Source organism: Leptosomus discolor, chromosome Z (genome assembly GCF_034619465.1).
Source record: "Leptosomus discolor isolate bLepDis1 chromosome Z, bLepDis1.hap2, whole genome shotgun sequence".
Classification (NCBI taxonomy): Eukaryota; Metazoa; Chordata; class Aves; order Leptosomiformes; family Leptosomidae; genus Leptosomus; species Leptosomus discolor.
In genome coordinates this window covers 6,026,543-6,047,465 of record NC_141419.1, presented here as the reverse complement: position 1 = coordinate 6,047,465, position 20,923 = coordinate 6,026,543, and the positions used below count along the sequence as shown (strand labels likewise).

The following is a 20,923-nucleotide window of genomic DNA, read 5'->3' as shown; positions in this document are numbered from 1 at the left end:
CTCAGCCTCCCTGACCTGGAGCACAGCTGGCCCTGGACTCTCTGCACTCCTGGTGTCCCTCCCTGTCACGTCGCTGTGCCTCGGTTTCCTGGTGGCAGATAGAGGTGATGAGTTTTGGTGAAGCATCAGTCTGCAGAGGAGAATGGAACAGAGGAAGGAGGAAGCTTTGCTGGGGGGCTGGGGGCAGTGGCATGGGGTCAGCTTTTTCACCAGCCTTTTTGGTTGGATTCCACATCAGAAAGTAATAAGAGAGCTGCCAGGTGGAAGTGAAAGGGTAGGACTTTCCAGGTCCCCTTCACTTTTGCCTCAGAATGAAATTGGTATTCAGCGTGGCTGCTTGTCTAGACACCCAGCCTTGTAGAGAGATTCGCCAAGCTCCTTAGCTCGATGAAGTGACATACGTGTGATTATCATTTCAACCAGGGATATGCCTGATCGTGCTAATACGAGCCTGCTGAATTACTCACACCTATTAGCAACACCAGCATCTGCAAGGTGCTGTGTAATTGTGCTCCAGGCTGGGGCTCCGGCCGACTCATGTAGCAGTAGTGGGATAAAAGCATCTTGGACCTTGAGTGGTAGAAAGTTCCAGTGGTTGTGCTGATGCTGTACACAGTAAGTTTGGTCTCTCCTTTTCGGTGCTCGGTGGGGTCCATGTCACCAGAAGGTGACTTTTCTAAGGTTGCTGATTTTCCAGCCTTCGTTTGTGTGCAGAGGGGAAAACAGAAAGGTGAATGCGTGCTGAAGTATCAGCGTGTGGCTCAGGAGACATAGGCTCAGCCTCCAGTTTGTGCATTAGCTGAGTGGGAGCAGCTCAGGCTACTCCAGGAAGGAATGGATTTCCTTTAGAGCGTGTTTAAAATGCAGACAGTTGTTTGGGTTAGGTGTTGGCCTCCAAATTAGTGCTCACTAGCAGGCTGTGCTCATCTCGGTGCCCTGCAGAGGCTGTTGGCAGCCCCGCTGGCTGGTGGTCTTGCAATGACAGCTTTGCAGGTCCCAGGCTGCTCTTTCCCCTTGTCATCCCATGCCTGTCCAGGCGGGTGGGCTGTGCATCTCCAGCCCGACCAAAACGGGCTCCCCCCAGAGCCAAGACTCAGAGAGGGATGGAAACCCCCATGGTGTTTTTGGAGGCAGGTCTGGATTTGGCTTCCCGGTTCTTCTGAATGCTGATGGATAAAAAACCAGACTTGAGTGGCAGACTCCGAGTGCTGGTTTTCCCAGTGGTAGGGAAGAGGGCTTGTCATGTCCTGCAAAACCCTTGCAGCGTAAATGAACGTGATTCTGATCTGTCTGTATTTGGCTGTTACTCATCTTCCTGTGACCTGCCTGTCCCCTTTCTGCCCTGTTTGGCCGCTCTCCTGGCCTCAGAACTGAGAAGCTCAGCAGGAGGGGTGCAGAGCATCTTCTCCGAAGTGCTGCCATCTTGAGCAGCTATTTGGCACTGTGCCAGCTTACCCATTTTTTCCCTGAATTTCCCCTTTACCTTCTCAGCCGTAAGGCTAAATTTAGCCTTCCTTCTGCCACAGCATAATTACACAATTTGCTGCCTTATGTAATCCGGAAGTGCTGTTGGAAAGGGGTTTCAGGTTGCTGCTGCTGTGGGATGTAAATACAGAATGTTATTGCTATCTAATCCTTTATCGCTGTGTGAAAACTTTTGAATACTGTGTTGATGCATTTTGTGTTACAGATATTACGGAAAGTATGAGACAGTGTCTCTTCCAGGAGAAATTATTATTCAGCATTGGCTTTGCTGTTACCACACTGATAGACAGGAGTTGAAAATCTGATCCTCTGTGAAAGTGGGCATTCATTGCAGCTTCTGGGGTTCAACAGAGGGCTGGAGCTTTTGTAAATAAGAGAGCTTGGGATATGGGCTTTCAGCTCACCACAAATCCATGGTAAAATTGGAAGCTGACTGATTTCTCAGCTGTGATTTTTCCCCTCCTCCTTCCCAGCTCTCTCCTGTGGAGTTCCCCGAGCCCCAAAGAACGGTGTTGTCTTTGGCAAGGAGTACACAGTGGGAACGAAAGCCGTGTACCATTGCAACCAGGGCTTCCAGCTGCAGCCTGGGGACGAGCCCAGCACAGAGTGCCTGCAGGCAGGGCAGTGGAGTAACGGCAACCAGCCCCCGCAGTGTGTGGGTGAGTGTTTGCAGCAGGTTGCACTCCTGCAGGGAATTTCAGAAGTCCCTTCAGCAATGTTTTCCAGCTCTAGCATGGACAGCTTTGCCTCACAGGCACGGTATTTAGGACACCAGGTTTCTAACCCTGCAGAAACTTGGGTCTGATGTCCCCTCTCGTGGTGTCTTGGTTTCCCGCCTGAAACACAGAGGTGTTAATACTGGCCTCTTTGTTCAAAAGCCAGCACGCTTGCTGAAGTGCCCTGGAGTTAAACACACCTATTAACGTCTTTTTGTCTTGTTTCTTTTCCCTGACTCACCACATGTGGTGTTTAGCTGTCACCTGTCCCGATATCAACAGCATTGCAGTAGAGCATGGTCGGTGGCGGCTGACCTACGAGATCCAGTACCACTACAACGCCCAGCTAATGCTCATCTGTGACCCTGGGTACTACTACACAGGCCAGCGGGTCATCAGGTGCCAAGCCAACGGGAAGTGGAGCATAGGCGAACCGATGCCGACCTGTAAAAGTAAGAGCAGTAAAGCTCAGGAGCTGTGCTGGGACAGGCCAGCTCCACGGGATGTCTTGGCGGGGGACGGGGTTTCTGGTTCCCGTTTGGTGGGCGTGCAAGCTCTGCTGTTGGCGTGCAAACACACCACAGCCCTGGATGCTCTTGGCAGCATCCGAGAGCGTGGCTGCAGATCTGCTCTGGTAGAGGAGAGTTTGGATGCAGGGAGAGGTCATCTGTTGCTGTGATTCTTGGTTTAATCTAAACAGTTCTGTGAGAACTCAAGCACATTAGCTCATCTGTTGCTGTCGGGTCCCAGCAGCTTAGCCATCACCGGTGGCAGATGCTCTGAAGTTTGCTTTTAAGAAAGAAAATAAAAAATTCTGATTTAAACCCTAACCTCTTCCAATTTTATGCAAACGACAAGTTTGCAAGGGTAACAGTGTCACCTGTAAATCAAAAACACACTTGGCAAACAAGCAGCTCGCTCAGTTGTTCTGACGTGACTGCTGTGCCTTGGATCTTCTGTCAAAGGTGGAGTGTTTTTTTCTATCTAAGTGCAGAGACATAAAAATGTCTCCTTCAGAATGGCAGCTTTTCCTTTCCCTCCTGGCTTCCTTTGTTTCTAGAGAAGCAACTGCCAGCTCCAGTGACAGATGTAGTTTTACCCCTGCTAGCTCTTCAGCCAGATCCAGGAGCATGAGCCTGACCTCGTTTTACTTCTCCAGTGTTATTGCCACCTAAATTCAAATGACAGGATCTTGGCAATGCACTAAGGTCAGAAGCACCCAGCGTGAGTCTCTTGATTTCTTGCTGAGTGCTAAAGCTCCAGAGGGTTTGCAGATCTTTAAGGTAGATAAAATGAAGAGCTGAAGTTTGTGGCTGGGAGCTGTGTTTGCAACGGCTCCTGGTCAGGCTGCAGCTGCACCCCGCAAACCAGGCTTTCAGCTAGGTGTCCTCTGCGGGTCTGCTCTTTAGATGTCAGCTCTGTCCTGGAAGTCATGGTGTGAGAAAAAGCTGGGTGTCACTTTCTAGTTGGAAATCTTGTGCCATTTTGTGGCTTTTCTGAAAGTCAGGCTTCCCAGCTATATCTCGCAATGGGTTGATAATAGAAATATTCCTGTGTTAAAAACTTCCTGACTGAAAAGCTTCTGTAGTTTCTTCCTTGCCAGTCTTATCTTTAGTACTTCCCTCGCATCCTGAAGCATATGTATTAATAGCACTTATATTTGTCACCTCATGTAACACGACTCTGAATTGTTGTTATTGTCCGTGTAACTATTTAATGAACTTTCCTACTCGTTTCCGACTTCAATAATCACTTGCGTTATGATAAGAATGAAATGCATCACTCAGTGCATTTCTTTAAAGTCATAGCTCCCTGACTGTTCTCGCTTTGGGATCTCTTTTAGTTATCTCGTGCGGAGACCTGCCAACTCCACCTAACGGGAACAAGATCGGCACGCTGACCAGCTATGGGGCCACAGCCATCTTCTCCTGCAACACTGGCTACACCCTGGTGGGGTCCCGCGTGCGGGAGTGCATGGCCAACGGACTCTGGAGCGGAGCAGAAGTGAGATGTCTGGGTAGGTGTGGGGTATCCATGATGCTCGTTGGGAAAGTGGCCTGATTGCGTTTCAGGAGAGAATAGGAATTTTAGATACTGACTCAAGAAAGAACCCAAGCGAGGACTTGGCGCTGCTGAAGCCGTAGGGTTTTAAGTAGATATAACAGGGAAGCAGACTTTGACTCCTTACTGCTCAGTAGATGTAAGGTGTTTTGAGAATGGAGAGGAGAAGAGAGCTTTAAAAATGATATGTGGTTTTTATGGCTGCTCTGGTTTTATTTATGGCTGCAGAGTCTCAAATTCAAATCTACCCGAAGAGTCCGGGTGGTGTGTGATGCCTTCAGGAGGGGCAGGCGTGAGCTCGCGGTGATTCTCCTTGTCTCCCTCCTGCAGCGGGGCACTGCGGTGTCCCCAGTCCCATCGTCAACGGGCAGATCAACGGGGAGAACTACAACTACCGCGGCAGCGTGGTTTATCAGTGCAACCCCGGCTTCCGCCTCATTGGGATGTCGGTGCGGATCTGCCAGCAGGATCACCGCTGGTCTGGGAAGACGCCTGTCTGTGTGCGTAAGTATGTTGTCAGATTTCTTTAGCCCCAGTGACGGTCAGAGGACAAGAGCACATGTAAAAACCATTGTTCAGAGTTTACACACCCAGGCTGCGTACGGTTGCTTTGCACACGCACAGTGAGCGTGCTGCACAAGCATCCCCGGGGTTCACATGGAAGAGAACCGAGGTGTGGGAGCAGTGGCAGTGCTGCAGTTTTGGCTGCTTTGCTGCTTCCCTCTGCTTTGTATATTCTACTTTTCTTTGGTGTTTTTCATACGCTGAATTTCTAATGGATGAGCTCAGTCGAAGGTGTGGTTTCTGAGGACATCATCCATTATCAAGGTGTGGGGAGGTTAAAGCAGACATAGTCCCACCAAGCACACCACCGTTGTCACCGTCGTTGAGACCCATGCTCTGTGCCAGAGAAAACTCAGTCTCTCTCCTCTGATCCACATTCACAAGTCACCTTGTACAACCTGCTTATTTATTTTTCCAGTAAATAAGCTAATTAAGTCAGTCTCTGGAGCTCTAAGGTGTTAATAAGTTTAAGCATCATCTTATCAGTGGACAGAGCAATCCATGTATTTCATATCGTGATTCTCCAGTTGTTTGCTTCCAACCTGTCCTGCCTGGTTTAGAGCTTTATGTGCTGAGGCACAATAATAACAGCAAGATATGAAGTAAGGAATGACCTATCAATGAATATGCAGATTCCAGCCAAAAAAGTAAGAAACAGACTTAAGTTGTCAAGGTTAGCAGTGACTCCAAAATTTGAAGGATGTCTATGATTCTGCATGAGCTTTTTAGGAAAAGAGTTATTGGAAAGGCTGTCTCTGGGTCTGGAGGTAGGTTTGTATTACTCTCATGTCTGAGGATGCTCTGTTGAAGAAGTTTTAATTCACTTTTACCTGCCAAGTGTATACATGCCAACCTTGGATCAGGAAATCATATTGATAGAGGTCCTGGTGCTGTCAGGCAGACTTATGGAAATGCAGGATTTTCTACACATCCGTTTGCATGGCTCGTCTTGTTTTTCGGGAGGGACCAAACCCATTAGAACAAAGCAGATGAACGTGGCTCGTCTGTATCTGTCTTCTGACCACTGAACAGGGCTGGTTCCTATGCATCCCCTTCGCTTGGCTCTGCTCTCTGCCGGCATCTGGCTCTGGCACCTGAAAGGCCACCCAGCTTTTGTGCAGATTTCTGTAAAGGTGTCTCGTGCAGAAGTTGGCCTTGAAGTTATTACACTACATTAGGCCTTATGGATAACATAAATTTAATGTCGTTAAAGCAGAGCAGTGTTGGGCTCTGAAATTAGATGCCTTGAGGCTTTATTGCTTCTGAAGAAGCTCAGGGCACGGTGTGTGTTATTACATTACATTGTAATTTCCTATTGTCCTGATGTTTTCTCTTTAAATCTGCTGCAGTTGCTTTCTCTGTGTGAACGGGTCTTTTTGATCCTTGCCAACTGTGGGGAGCCTTTTTTTTTTTTTCTGGGAGAGAATCCATCACCTGTTTCAAAACATGTATAATCATATTCAGAAGTACCTCAGAGAATCTGACATCTGCTTCCTGCAGCACTGAAACACTGTCTTGCTTCATATTTTTTAGACCTGTACCTGTCACTAGCTTGCATAAGGAATAAATTCCCATCCCTGTGGTATAGTCCAGCCCTGGCAGTCAAATGCGTTACGGATCTTTTGTGGGAATTTCATCTTCCCCTCTAGCTTCTGACTTTGGCAGCTGTACAGCTAAACTGCTGGACTTTTACTGATGGACCATTACACTGTTTCAGTGTGACAATAATCAATATTGCTTTGTCCTCAGCTGTCGGAAGATGTCGCATTCCTTAAGCAGCCAAAAATTCTCTGTATGGTGCCTCCTGCTATTTCTTTTGCGCAGTGGAACTCGCTGCTGTGCTTGAAGCAAAGGTGTCCAGGCTTCCCTCGCAGCAGGGCCTGTGTCCTCCCTGTATCACCCAGCTCTGCCAAGGCGCCAGCAGAGTGGCCAGGCAAAAGCACTTTGAATTTCAGTGTTGTGCTTTCTGCTGCTCCAGCCTTTGCCTCTGCACATTCCCTGGGCATTGTCGGAGCAGCTCAGACCGGGACCCTTTAGCCCTTTACTTCATCGCTGGCCTGAGCGAACAGCAGCCGTAGGAACAAGAACGACACAAAAATCCTCACTTCAGGGATTTAGAAATAAAGGTTTTCCCCCAAAGTTTTTCAAACTTAAAGGAGGAAGTTTTAAGCTTTCTAGGCCATATGCTAGAAACCTGATTTTTCTCACATTTTTCCCCTCTTTTAACTATCCCTCCAGGTGTAACTTTATACTACAGTGAGCATACATCTGACTTACACCAGGGAGAGGGAGGAAAACATCAGGTTTCATGACTCTGTGTGTGATGCCCAGGGTAATGTAAGGCAATAGATTAATAGCAGTAGCTGGGATTTTTGAAGAGGAGCTCTAGGGATTTACGGTGTAAGTCGGTAGGATGCTGGCACTCAGCTGCTTAGAGAGCGGTTCAGAGAATTTCTTATGCCAGTAAAATGAACAAAGGTACCATGCTCTCAACGTGATTCAGTATTTCAACAGAGCTGACCACAAATCTTTGAAGTCAGTGTGGGTTTCAGGGTTGATGTGAGGGGGTTTTATGGTCTCCTTCCTTGGGAACATTTTCCAATGGATAATCCACTTTCTTCCAGGCAGAAAAAAAGTAACACCTCTGATTTCTAATTGTAGCTATCACTTGTGGCCACCCTGGCAACCCTGCCAATGGCTTGACCCAAGGGAGTCAGTTCAATCTGAACGATGTGGCCAAGTTTGTGTGCAACACTGGGTACCGCCTGGAAGGAGCATCGCAGTCCCAGTGCTTGGCCAACGGACAGTGGAGCAGCACCCTGCCCGCCTGCCGTGGTAAGTCGTCTGCCTCCACCCTGGTCTAGGCAAGTGGGACTTGTCTGCGCCTTCCTCGCTGGTTTATTGGGGTTCCTAAAATCCAGCTTGACACCGTCATAGACTCATGTAAAACAAATCTTGCAGTTCCTCAGGAACGTACAAGTGATGTCTGAGCTCCGAGGGCCTGTGTAAATCTCGTGCAACAAAACTGATTTTTCCCTTGGGCTTCACTCAGAGCTGTTAACAGACCCTGCCCAGCCCTGCATCCTCCAAGACCTTGAAGTATGTGTTGTAAGTGGGGAGGATACAAGAAAATATCAGGCCAGACCCTTAGCAGAGGTCATCCCAGTAACCCTAGACCAGTTTACACAAAGCAAAAGCCACGGTCTTTGTGCAGAGCCCTTTCTCCTTCTAGGCTGCCCTGCTTCCATTGGTATGAGCACTCAAGTTCACCTATCAGATTCCCTTCCCTCCCTGCACTCCCTTCCTTTGTACTCCCTTGCTCCAGTATCTCTGTCAATACTGTTGCTGTGTCGGTCAAGAAATCAGTTATTCTCAACTGGGTGATGTCAGTCACGGTTTGGGGCCAGAGAGAAGCAAGGCTTTGCTGCTGAGCCCCGCGTGGCAGGGCGGGAGCCTGCAGGATTGCCTCTACTCTCTCTTTTTAACTTTTAATAAGGATTTTTTCTATTTCTGCCCCAAAGAATCTTTAAAAAAAAACAAAACAAAACAAAACAAAAAAACTAAAAAAAACCCCAAACCTGAAATTGTTGAATATGTGATTTGCAATTTTTTCCCCTTTTTCCTGCTCATTTTTGGAGAATCCTTTGTTCTTTGTTACACCCTTTGTTTTTTTGTTTTTTTTTTTTGTTGTTGTTGTTTGTTTGCAGTTGTAAACTGTACTGACCCCGGGCACCTGGAAAACAGCATCCGTCAAGTGCAGCCGAGTGGTCCTCACAGATTCAGCTTTGGAACAACTGTCTCATATCAGTGCAGCCATGGATATTACTTATTGGGTACCCATGTCCTTACCTGTCAGGGGGATGGCACTTGGGACCGTGCCCTCCCACAGTGTCTTTGTAAGTTCTTCAGAATAATACCTAATCCACCACAGGTTGTCATCCCGTGTAGTTCTCCATTGCTTAGCTGAATGGTTATGTAAAAAGTCTGGATCCAAAGCTCTTTGTAATCCATGGGAATCCTTCCATCGGCTTCACTGGCCTCTGGGTCCTGCCCACAGAAGGAAAATTTGTGGTCTGGGGAGAAAGATCCTATTAGACAGAGATGGTTTCCCTCTGCAGGGGAAGGCAGCTGCCACTGAGTTTTACTGGTTCCATGCAGCTCCTGTGAAAGTGTTGCAGGTGGAGAAGGGCAGCAGAACTTCTGCAGCACAGGTCTTCACGGGAGGCGGTGTGCAATTAGCCTGGCTGAGAACAGAGAGTATTCTGCACCGCTCAGGCACGGCTGAGTTTCCATACACCCACTCATCCCCGCGGCTTTAGGGGAGAGAGGTGACGGTGAAATAAATGCAGCCTTTATTCTGCTGCGACGTGGGTGCTGGAGAGGATTTGCTTCCTGACCCCTGCTCTACGTTTTTCCCCCATTCTTACAGTATCCTGGCCATTGCTGTTTGCAGAGAGAATTGGGAGGTTCTGGGTGATGGTTCGGCTTGAGGGGTATTTCCAGTGGCGTAGAAAGACACAAAATACTCATGGTGGTCATGTGCTTACTAGTTACTGTAGTGGTAGTATCTGTTCCAGGAGATTTCTGTGCATTGTATGAACAATGTCTGTGGCAGTGTCCTTGTCTTACGCTGGGGGAAACCAAGGTCCAAAGTGTATTTGGAGTTGATGTAGGGCTGCCCAGCGAGCTAGTGGCAGAGGCAGGAGCAGACCCCTGGCAGCCCAGCTCAGCTGATATGTCCTCTTGGAGAATAAAGCAGCTGTGATCGCGTTACCTGGCATAACGAATCTCTAAAGCAGTCAGAAATGGAGCTCCTTAAGTTCAAATCGGCGTAGCTGTTCCAAAGCCACGATTGTTTCTTTTCTTTTCTTGTATTATCCTTTGACACCTAGTCATACAAAGTAGTTTTTGGCACATTTTCCTTTCCGTTTGTTAGCAGCATGCCACCTTCTCACGTTTGCAGCACCCTGCGCAGGCCATGGGGAATTGACAAGTGATAACCACATGTTACCGCAGCCGCAGGGGCTCCAGGAGGGTAGTTACCTTTTAAAACCTGGGAGCTTAACGTCTCAGGCTCCCTCAGTCCACAGCTTTCCAGCTAAGTAAGAGGGATTTCCTTCCTTAAAACGATGGGCATCCATTGACTTGGAGGATTTGTGGGCATTCCCAAAACTTTGGAAACTCAGGTCAGTTTTATGACTGATTATCTGGATTCACGGGCTTAATAGTGTAAAGAAAAAAAAAATAATAAGAGATTTTTGCATGTCTTTGTTTTCTCTGTGTTGAACTTAAGGTGTGCTCAGCGTCCCTTTAAAGTGTTTGTAGCTGGGTACCTCAACTTACTAGGCACTTTCTAAAACATAAATTAAGAAGGTTGATGCCAGACAAGCTTGGGTTGCAAATTCTGTCTCATGCCTGTTTCTGAGGAAGGAGTAAAACAGGGTTGATCCCCTTTGAGGGGTGGGAGAGCGAGTCCAACAGGCTCTGCTCCCGTGTACTTTACTTAACGCATCAGAAGAAACAGTCTTCACGCTGCGTACGTAAATCCTTTAAAAACCTCGATACCACCACAGGTTTTAAGCTTAGCTGGGTCTGCTGGAGTATCTGTTATTAAATTGTTAGTTACAGTGTGAGTTTAAGTATTAGTGATCAAACCCACTTCCTTGCAAAGCGTCCTTGGTTTTAGTCACAGCTCTGCACCAGTATATTTCAACGCCCACGTGCCCAAACATACGCATGCTCTCCTTTTTATTGAAACATACATCGTGTTTTCTGCCTAATGCCAGTATCGGTATTTTTAGACTCTAGCAGAGGGGGAGAAGCTATCCATTACAGATGCTTTCCTTCAGAAACCGAGTGGTGCATGGTCTTTATGCTGAGCGTACTCATCCAAACTGTCTGATAGTCCCTAGATCTGTCAGTCTATTTGTCAACAGCCTCCCTGTCCCCGCTCTGATTGCTAAGCTAAAGTAAACCTATTAATTATTGTTAGCGGTGGCTTTTCACTAGCAATGGTCGAGTGAGCAGTGCTCAGAATCTGCCAGGGTAATTTGCTCAGGTGTGACACGGCATCGATTACAGCTCTATGTCGTAGGGCCTGGCGCTGTCGGGGGGTGTGAGGGTGTGCGTGGAAATATTCATGTTTAAAAAGGGACGAGTCTTCCAAGGAAACTGCAAAACACCTGTCAGTGTCAAGACCGAGGCATGTATGCAGAAACCCTTGGCAGCTCTTACAGGATGAGCTCATGTCCCTCAGAAGGAGACTGATGCAAGGTCTGCTGTGCCACACCCGCACCGTGGCATGAGCCACCAGGCGTTTGGTGGGCTCTGGGGCAGACGAGTGGGTTTAATCTGCCAAGGTCCCACGCAGCAACCTCAGACACACAGTACTTTGCTGTGTACCTGCTGTGTCTGCCTTCGAACGAGCATCACGGGCAGTTCCCTCGTGGTTGAAGCTGTTGGCATCTGTCTCTTACAGTGGTTTCTTGTGGCCACCCCGGCTCCCCACCCCACGCTCAGATCTCAGGGGACAAGTACACTGTCGGCTCCGTGGTCCGGTACAGCTGCCTGGGGAAGCAGACTCTGATCGGCAACTCCACGCGCATGTGCCAGCTCGACGGGCGCTGGAGCGGCTCCCTGCCGCACTGCTCAGGTGAGGTGGGCTTTGGGAAGGAGAGGATGGGGCAGTCCCATCCTCCCCTACACTTTCTGTCCTGTGAGGGGGCAGCCTGATGTGCTTTGCTGAGCTGGAGAAGTGCACATGCTACAGAGGGAGATGGTGGAAGACCCTGAAAATCGCTACGTCTCAGCTATCCAGTCTCCTGCAACTTGGATGATTAGCACAGACAGAGAGTAAACCACTCAGCTTGCAAGACGAGAAATAAATCACTGCAGCAAATGTTTGTGGTAGGAGGTGTACTGCAGCCTGCTGCTTTACAGTTTTCTTCATGCAGAGTCTGTACACGATGAACGTGTCTTATGCAAAATTGGGTCCTTACATCCTATCTGCAGCATCTCACGCTCTTTCTCATGCATTCCAATAAAAGAAGCCCATGTGGCCCCTTTCCAGGGCCTAACATCTGCTGTTACGGCACCACAGCAGTCCCATGGCTGCACAAGGCAAGTGAAAGCTGGTACAATGAGTTTCCACATCATCAGCATCTCCACTGAGAGCAGTTTGGCAACAGAAGTCCATCCCCACTCCTGTGCCAAAGTGAGAAAGGTCTTGCACTGAAAACATCCTGGTAAGCAAAAAAAGTCCTTGATGAGACGGACTTGGGTCAGAGTCATGGGAGATGCAGTGAGATGTGCTTGGCCTGCCTTGCTGAAGTCGGGGTGCTGGGATCGTAGCTGATGGCCTCCAGTGGAAGGTAGGGTGCTGACTAACCGGCAGGATGCTGTGCAAAGCCCTCCCCACGCCATCCTGTCACTTGTTCTTTGGAGGGCACGGAGGCAGACGAAATGAGAACTTAGCTGGAGCAAAGCATTTGGGACAAGTGTTAATTTTTAATTATGCCACTTAGATTTAGCAGCTCCACTTGACCAAGTTTAACCTCTGCTTTGGAAGGGAAAAGGAAATCAAGCGGAGTCATCCTCGTATTCAGAAGCCGTATCTGCAGAGTTCTTGATCTGTAGCTGTTCAGAAGGGTTTTCTGCTCTAATTTGTGCCTTTTCCCCATGTGGTTTTCACTGTCTCTCCTGTAATCTTTGCAAGTGGAATTTTTGGAAACATCCAGTGTTACTCTGACTAGTTCCTACTGACATCTGTTGTGTGTGATTTTTCTGAATGATTTCATGGAGGCAGCTTTAGACCAAGGCTGATGCGATTTGACAAGCCCTCTCTGATTGGGGGCCAGGTGAACGGCCAGTACCTCAGAACCGTGATTTCCACCCAAGGGCTTAGGGAGAGGCTCCTCTGTTACACCAGACTCGGGCGGTACAGTTACAAAAGCAGTGAAGAGGCAGAATGCAGCTCAGATCGTCTCCTGCCAAAGGTTCTCCATTGTGTGCGGGTTATTTTTGCAAGATGAAACAAAAGACTTTGTTGTAAGTCGTTGTGTGAAGGAAAATGCTGAACCTGGAACATTCTCCCCCTTCTCTTTACAAGCAAGTACATTCTCTGGATGATGAATATGCTCATTATGTTGTACATTACACCTAACAGTGCAAAGGCTGTACCTGCAGCAAGGCACAGAAGGCCCAGGAACCGGGAACTTCATTACTAGCTGCAGGAGTGAAATAGTCTTTCCTGGCTTGGGGGTGGATGTGTTTACACAGGTCATTAGCAGAGAAAGCCAAGAACAGGCATACTCGGTGTGAGCCTGTGTCAGGCAGTAAGGAGGTGGGCATTTCTCCAGCCTGCTCCAGAGAACCCCTGCGAGGCATCTGCTGCAGCTGCTCCCTTCCTCCTGTCCCCCTAACTTACAGCGGCAGCTCCAAGTGTTCGCAACTTGTACGAGCGGATGTTTCTCAGCTGGATCCCTCCCGCCCCTGTGCTCCAAACCCAACAGCTTCTTGTTCTGCAAATACAATAGGGCGTGCTGAGGTGGCTTGGAGCATGTCGCGGTTTCTGCTTGGAGGGAGACCATCCGCGTGACTGATGTTGGCAACCGAGCTGCTGTCTGCTGGAGCAGCTGCCGTGGAAAGCAGCTGCAGCTGGTGAGGGATCCATCGTGAGATTCAGGAGTTATGGCCGTTATTTTGCAACCAGCTTAAAACCAGTGGGCTCCTGTCGTCAGGGGACATTCCATGTGGAATTTCCCCGCTCTGCTGAGAGCCAGTCAGAGTTAAATTGAGTCAGTCGCACGTCCCAAATCTGTGTGCTGGCCCTCTGAACCTGTGCAGTTGAGAGGGAAGGAGGGCCAAACCCCATGACTTGCTTTGCTGATGCTGTGCTCTCTTCTGAACAGGAGGCAGCCAGGGTGTCTGTGGTGACCCAGGGATCCCCTCTCATGGCATTGGGCTGGGAGACGACTTTGACGTAGGCAGCGTGGTCCGGTTCAGCTGCGAGCCCGGTTACACGCTCCGGGGTTCATCCGAGAGGACCTGCCAAGCCAACGGCTCCTGGAGCGGCACACAGCCAGAATGTGAAGGTACTTTTCCAACCCCGCATCCTCTCACGCTTCATGCCAAGCCTGCTGGGGTGTCCCAGCCAGCCTATCCTTTCTGTTTTAGTTGCCAGAGACAGTCTGGTGCTGCGAGAAATGATACTCTTGTTCATTGTCCTCCAAAAACTGCGTGTATGTCAAGGAGCCAAAACCAAGGCAGGATACCAAATGCAAGGAGACCTGGGCAAGTGTTTCTCTCCAGCTGTTTCGCAAGCCAAAAGCTCAGAGAGAGTTTGTAAATGAATTGGAAATTTATTCCAAATTGATGGAGCTCTTGATTGAAAAGACACTGAATCATGTTATTAATACACTCAGGTCTCGGGTTTTTTTTCATTCTCTTATTTTTTTCTCTTGATGGAAAGGCTCTGTTCATTAATGTCAGGATAAATAACCCATCGGGTTCCAGAGGCACCAAAATACAGATCGCTTTCGAAACATCTGTAGGTCACATCTCACAGGAGGTTTTTCAGTGCCAGAGGATGAGCATCACCTTTTTGCATGCCCAGCTCTGCCCGCTGTGCAGGGTGCACCAGGATGGTATAAAGGGTTTCAGGTTACTCAGGTTCGTGCCAACATCTGACCTGAGGTATAGAGTAGGAAGAGCCGTTGGGATCTGGTCCTCACTTCCAGTCATCCCCCGAGACTGTCGCTCACAGGCTCACTGCAAGAATCACTGGGGTGAATGTCTCTTGATCCACATCATATACCCAGCTCGATGGTCGGAAGTGCCCCATTTTGCTGTGAGATCTGTGGGTACCAGTGGCTAATTCATTGTTGCTTTGTTGAGGATATTCAGCAGAATGAGAAATGTCAATAGCTTCAAACCTCCGTCAAAGCTGGGACTGGCACATGCAACAGTCATTTACATTGAGCAGAAATGCAAAATGCAAATTATAATCCAGTAAGCATATTTTCGTATTTGAAAACCCCAAACCCCTTATTTTTCCATTTGAAGGAATCAAGTAAGACCCTGTAATCCAATCCAATAAACCCCAGCCGGATTCTCTGAGCTGTGCTGCTCACAGCTACTGTTTTATAAAAGTGTTTAAAAATCAGTTGGGAAAAGAACAAAAGCCAAAACCGAGGCAGGATACCAAATGCAAGGAGACCTGGGCAAGTGTTTCTCTCCAGCTGTTTCGCAAGCCAAAAGCTCAGAGAGAGTTTGTAAATGAATTGGAAATTTATTCCAAATTGATGGAGCTCTTGATTGAAAAGACACTGAATCATGTTATTAATACACTCAGGTCTCGGGTTTTTTTTCATTCTCTTATTTTTTTCTCTTGGTGGAAAGGCTCTGTTCATTAATGTCAGGATAAATAACCCATCAGGTTCCAGAGGCACCAAAATACAGATCCCTGGCAGATTTTTTTTCATACTTTATGAATAATAATAACATTATGCCTATAATGTAGTCATTTAATGTTAAGTGCTGACTGGCCAATATAGAAAAGAAATTCACAGTGATGAGCAGCATCCTCCATCTCTGTCATTTGTATTCCCAGCGAGTTGCCAGCACCACAAGGTGTTCTTCTGACTGCGCTTGGCGTGTTGCATTCAACTCTCTGGAACAGGTATTTTAAGAGAGGGAGAGGAGAGATTAATTTTGGGGTTGAATTCAGGGCAACTGAGGGTGAGGGCTGAGTGCCCAGGCAGGTGCTTGGAAGGAACGGGCATCTCGGTGCTGCCGTGGAAAAGCTCCAGCACAGCAGCAGAGCCACTCAGCACCTCTGTGGCACATGAGCTCTGTGACTCAGCCACTTGTTCACCGCTTTCAGTCACCAAAATTGAGCAAAATCAAGCCTGATGGGGCTTCACAGGTCACCAGCACTCGCCTGCCCAAGGAATTCAATGCAAATTGCTCTCCAGATTAGCTGCTAGATGAGCACAGAGGGTCTCGCTCCGTTCAGCAGAAGATGAGGGCCCGCTGCAGAGGAACACATAAGTGCACGGACGTACAGAGGACACTGTGCAAATCCTACAGCATCGATAGAAGGGAAGGAGAGAAGAGCCGTTATCTCCATTTCAGAGAGAGCAAGCAAGCTGCCCCGATGGGTTCAGTTACAAAGCACCTGCTTGACTTTGAAGTCAAGGGGCTGATGTTCAACCTTCGGTCTCTTCCTGCACCCGCACCAGAACAGCTCTGATCCACAGAGGGGTTGGGGTGGCAGATGGGAGCTTCACAGAGGGTCCCCTTGAAACTCATTGGCTTTTAATCCTGATAACATTTTACCCACAAGAACATTTTCCTTTAAGAAAACCAAAGGAATAGGGAGGAGGAGGAAGTCACAACTCATTTTTCCAAAATGTACAAATAGTTTGAAATTAAATTAATTGCAGGGACTCCTTCTGAGACTCCTGCTTCCGTCTGTTTTACGTAGCTCTGGTTTTGTTGTCCCCAGTAAGAGCAACTTCCCTGGCTTTCCAAAATTGCAGATTTCAGGCCTCATTTAGCTTTAATTTCCAGCAAGTTTTTAAAGTGTAAATTAAATTTTAGATGCTTTTTTTCCTTCTTTCTCCTCCTTCCTGGTGCCCTGCCTGTGTTCACTGAGGCATGGTGCAGGAGGGGGCTCATCAGTTGTACTCTGCTGTACATCCTTCCTCCTCTTAGGAGTCAAGTAGAATATTTGCCTTTATAATGTTTATTTGTTTCTCCAAGTGAATCAAAACTGCATCGAAGATGAGATGGGGCTTTGGCTGCTCTTTGGCAGTTTCAGAAGACAGAAATGTGTCTATTTTAAGTGATAACACTGGGAAAAGAAACTGAATTTTATCTCATGCCTATTTGACCACTGAGGCCATGGGAGGTGGCAGGCCTGGGATTTGGGTCTAGACTGCTTTTTCCTTTCTCTCTCTGCATGGTTAGGTGGGTTATGGGTTACTGGTTAAATGAAACAGCATGGAAATTACCAGCCCCGGAGCAAAGGCTTTGAGACTCCGAAGGCTCTCAGCTGTGCCTCATTCCAGCCGGAGGTTTTGCCTGATGTGTCAGACATCATTAGGGGGGTGTTTCAGCCGGGCGGTCAGACGGCAGCAGAGCCCAAAAGAGGAGGGGGAACATGCAAAGGACACTGTATTCACATGCCACCTCGAGCGCAGTCAGATGTGCGCTGATAGCAGTCATCAGCACTCGGCTTTTCTTTGCTGCGGTTTCTGAAGAGCAGGGCTTGCTGCTTCTTGCAGAAATGCGCCTTCTCTTGGCGCTGGAAGGCCCTGAAACAAGCCCCTCGCACGGTGTTCGGGGAGGTGTTTGCTCTGCGGGGCTGGGGGAGCTTAAAGTGTGTAACAGGTGACACCTTGCCCTGCTCTGGACGATGCTGGTTTGGATACTGGTGGTACGTGTTGGGGAGGAGCTCAGTGGCCTCGTCTGACCATGCTCTGAGCATCACTGGCTTCATGCGCAGCTACGCCAGCTCTGAGCTGAGTGCCTGAACAGGACCCAGAGAAATTCCCTTCTCCCAGCTGCTGCTTGCTGTAAAGCGTGTAGGAAAAAGCAAAGGAAGGCAAGGGGGGGAATCTTAATAAGCTTTGCAGAAAAAGGATGCTTGGGTTGGAATCAAATTAATTATTGCTGAGCTTTGGAGCACCTCTGAGCTTTGTGATGTTTTATATAGCGGAGGCCGCTTTGTAGTGTACAGAAGCTTCCCAGCTCCCCCCAGCAACGATGGGATCGTAGGGATCGGCTCTGGCTATTGTCGGGAGCCCAAGCAGACCCCGACGTCGCCGCCACCGCTGCTCGCGGGCCACCCCAGCACACACGCACAGCACACATCCTCAAAATGCAAAATTGGTTCCTCTGGAGGAGGAGAAATCGCGGGAGGGTGTCACAGCACCAGCACGTGCAGCCTGCTGTCGTGCCCGCTGCGGCTGGCTCCGAAACCCCTCCGGTCCACAGCCATTCCTGTCTGATAACTGCAGATGTCAGCGTCCGCGAGGAACGCGGGGAGCGAGGCGGTGTGCCCTTGCCTTCGCGGCAGACCTGAGGAAGCAGCAAAGTGTTGAAGGGATCTTACACCTCCCAGGTTAGGGCGAGTAGCCAAGTTTTCGGGAAGGCTCAGGAGCACGTTAAGTGTTTGGTTCCCACTGTGCCATCTCCCATTAGACTCTCAGCAGAGCTCAGAGCCTGCCATGCTGAGCTCACCCCATCCCACTGCTCAGCCTAGAGCGGCTTGGCAAATTTTGTGCTGCAGGTAGACTTCAGAAATGTGCCAGTACTTTGTGGGGATGGAGTTAATTGCATTTAGCAAGCTTTTCCGTGGGGTTCGCTCAAAAAAGACTTCATAAAAATAACTGTAGGAACAAAATTTACTTTGATAAAGAAACAAACGCAGAAAACCAAGGGTGGGGAGTTCCATAACAGCCGCAGGGATGTTTGAAATATTTCACCAGCAGCAGTAGGGTTTGGCATTGCAGGAGCGCTCTGTGGTGCCCTCAGCCTGGCAGAGGACAGTCTGCGCAGCCAGAGCAGACTGTGGCTTGGGGCTCTTGGGTCATCAGCACAGACGAGGAGATGTGTGCTGATGGGGGTATGAAGGGTCTGGACTCCCGGGTTTGTCTGCGGTGTCTTCTGCAACGTGGCAGAAACCAGGTCTTGGATGAGAGGAGCGGGACAAGCTGGCTCTCAGCGCTCCTTACTGCAGCGGAGAGTCAAATCTTTATTGTCACATCAGTCATTCCAACTGAGCATCATCTCCTGAACTATTTCCCTGGTAAAAAAGCAGTGACTCTTAAGGAGACAGGAGTGGGTACAACTATGGGACTTCCAGGCTCTTTAACATTTATACCCTGTTCAAAAAACAGAGCCAATACCAGTTTTCTTTTGGGGCCTAATTCATTTTACGTCTCCCACTGAAGCCAAAGGGGATTATTTACCCGCTTACTGCTCACTTGCATGATTAGATCCAATTTATATTTAAATTATTATTTTAAAAGTTCACACCTTTCATCCTCATATTTATGGTTTCTTTTACATCTAGCCTATACAGGTCACAGCTGATGTGTGCTCTAATTAAACCGTTTCCATGAGTCCCCTTGTAGTCACAAAAGTAATATTTTTGGGTCACCTGTGTGTGTTTGGCCACGTGCATAGGTGGAGGAGGCTGGGCAGGAGAGAACAGCTGATGTATGGGCAGGCAGTGAAATGGTAATTTAGAGCTTTTTTCTGAGTTGATAGAATCTGACTTTTATCCCAGCATCTCTTGGAAATGACACCGTGTTTCACAGAGACGTTGGCTGCATGAGAAATCTGTAACGAGAGAGCACCTCGGATGATTTTAGTGCCATGCAGAGTTTCTGTGCACACAGTCCAGAATGGTTATTAGTTTCCTCCTGTCAAACAGATATGCCTCCAACAAGCTCATATGTTAACAGGCTGTCAGCAAACTAAGCAATGAGGCAGAGGAAGTCTTCTCTCCTTGCGTTGGTGGCCTGTGCTCGTTGCTTTCCTGCTGGAGCCTGAAGTTGTGTTTCCCCGTGGAGAACGGCTGGCAGTAGTGTGGTGTGTGTGTGCTGGGGAGGAGCGCCGGGGTGGGGACGGGTCACCTTGTGCATGCACAGACCGATGCTCTTGCAGAGATTGTGGCACGTTGCTGGGGAGGGGTGGGAGCAAGGAATTTCCTTGTCAAAGAGCTGGGATCTGTGATTTAAGCCTTTCCTTGATTCATGTGATTTTCTTTCATGTCCTGTAATTTCAGACTAAATGAGGGCTGGATGCAATTATTGCAGGTGCTTATTTTGTCGTGACAGGGCTCTGTGCACCACCATTCACTCTGATGCCTTTTTATTGCTGTGGTGCTGAGGTACTTCAGACATAAAACTTGAGCACTGACAAACCTATAATTGTATTCCCACAATATTCTCCCTCCTCTGGAAGCATAATTGGATATAGCTGGGCAGTGAGCAATGCCGCGGTGGGAGAGCAGCGAGCTCCCTTGCTGCCTTCATTCCTTTGAAGTGTTCAAAGTTGTCGGCTTCCCGAAGGGGCCAGAGGCAAAGCAGCACGCTGGGGTCCGGGCTCCCAAACTCCTGGAAGATGGAGGGACTCCAGGCTTGGCACCACCTGCTTTATTAAGCTGTAGGACCTGATGTGAGATGGAGAGCTGGGATAAGGCCCTGCAAAGAACGGACACCAGTTCTTCCTTCAGCCTGGAGGAGCAGGTTGCTCCCAGGCTTGGCTGTGGTGGTGAACTGAAAGAGCCCCCCAGGAGAGGAGCAGGGCTGGTGCTTTGGGGACCAGCTGGCTGCAGGGATGGAGGGGTTTTTTTCAATCCCCAGCCACGGATGCTGCACACAGCCTCAGGACATGCTGCCCGGCAAGGCGGAGCCCTTGGTCTGAGCTGGGCAGTGGTGTTTGGGATCCTGTTAGATTGGTGTAGCTGGTTTTCCACGGAACAGCCTGTTGTGTCTGAGCTGATCTGGGAGCTTTGCAGCTAATCTTACTTTTATTGAGAACAGTCAATTGCAGGATGAAAGCCTTGGGTTTTGGTTTGGGGAGGGGCATGTTTGTGGTTTGGTTGGGGGTTTTTGTTTGGTTGGGTTTTTAACTTTGCCATTTTGCTTTCTAGTTATATCCTGTGGAAACCCAGGAACCCCCAGCAACGCGAGGGTTATATTTAACGACGGCTTGATTTTCTCCAGTTCCATTATATATCAGTGCCGGGAAGGCTATTACTCCACAGGAGTGCTGAGCAGGCACTGCACGGTGAACGGGACGTGGACTGGGACCAGTCCAGAGTGTACAGGTGAGCAGTGGGACAGATTCCTGGAAGATGAGATGAACGATGCTGCCAGGCTCTGGGGATGAGTTGTCAGGGCATGTTGGACACTCGCTGTAGATGTGCACACACACGTGTGCTGTGCCAAGAAACTCGGCTAAACTGTCTAGTGGCAGCAGCGGTCGCTCACCCTGCAGTCTCTGCGAGTACCTAATGGAAAACTCTTGCTTTGGGTTTGTTTTTTTTCCGGTTGGATGAAGGGAGCTCTGTGATAACTTCT

General features: G+C 48.8%; 1 protein-coding gene across 1 annotated transcript in view; it reads left to right on the top strand.

The window, feature by feature from the left end:
* CSMD2 (CUB and Sushi multiple domains 2) overlaps positions 1-20,923 on the top strand; it is a 298,000-nt gene that overhangs the window by 261,892 nt on the left and 15,185 nt on the right. Inside the window, exons 50-58 of the mRNA XM_086480279.1 lie at positions 1,959-2,144; positions 2,459-2,653; positions 4,045-4,218; positions 4,593-4,766; positions 7,488-7,661; positions 8,534-8,722; positions 11,305-11,478; positions 13,736-13,918; positions 20,494-20,670. Of these exons, the coding sequence (XP_086336405.1) occupies positions 1,959-2,144; positions 2,459-2,653; positions 4,045-4,218; positions 4,593-4,766; positions 7,488-7,661; positions 8,534-8,722; positions 11,305-11,478; positions 13,736-13,918; positions 20,494-20,670 (1,626 nt within the window). The remainder of the gene's footprint in view (positions 1-1,958; positions 2,145-2,458; positions 2,654-4,044; positions 4,219-4,592; positions 4,767-7,487; positions 7,662-8,533; positions 8,723-11,304; positions 11,479-13,735; positions 13,919-20,493; positions 20,671-20,923) is intronic.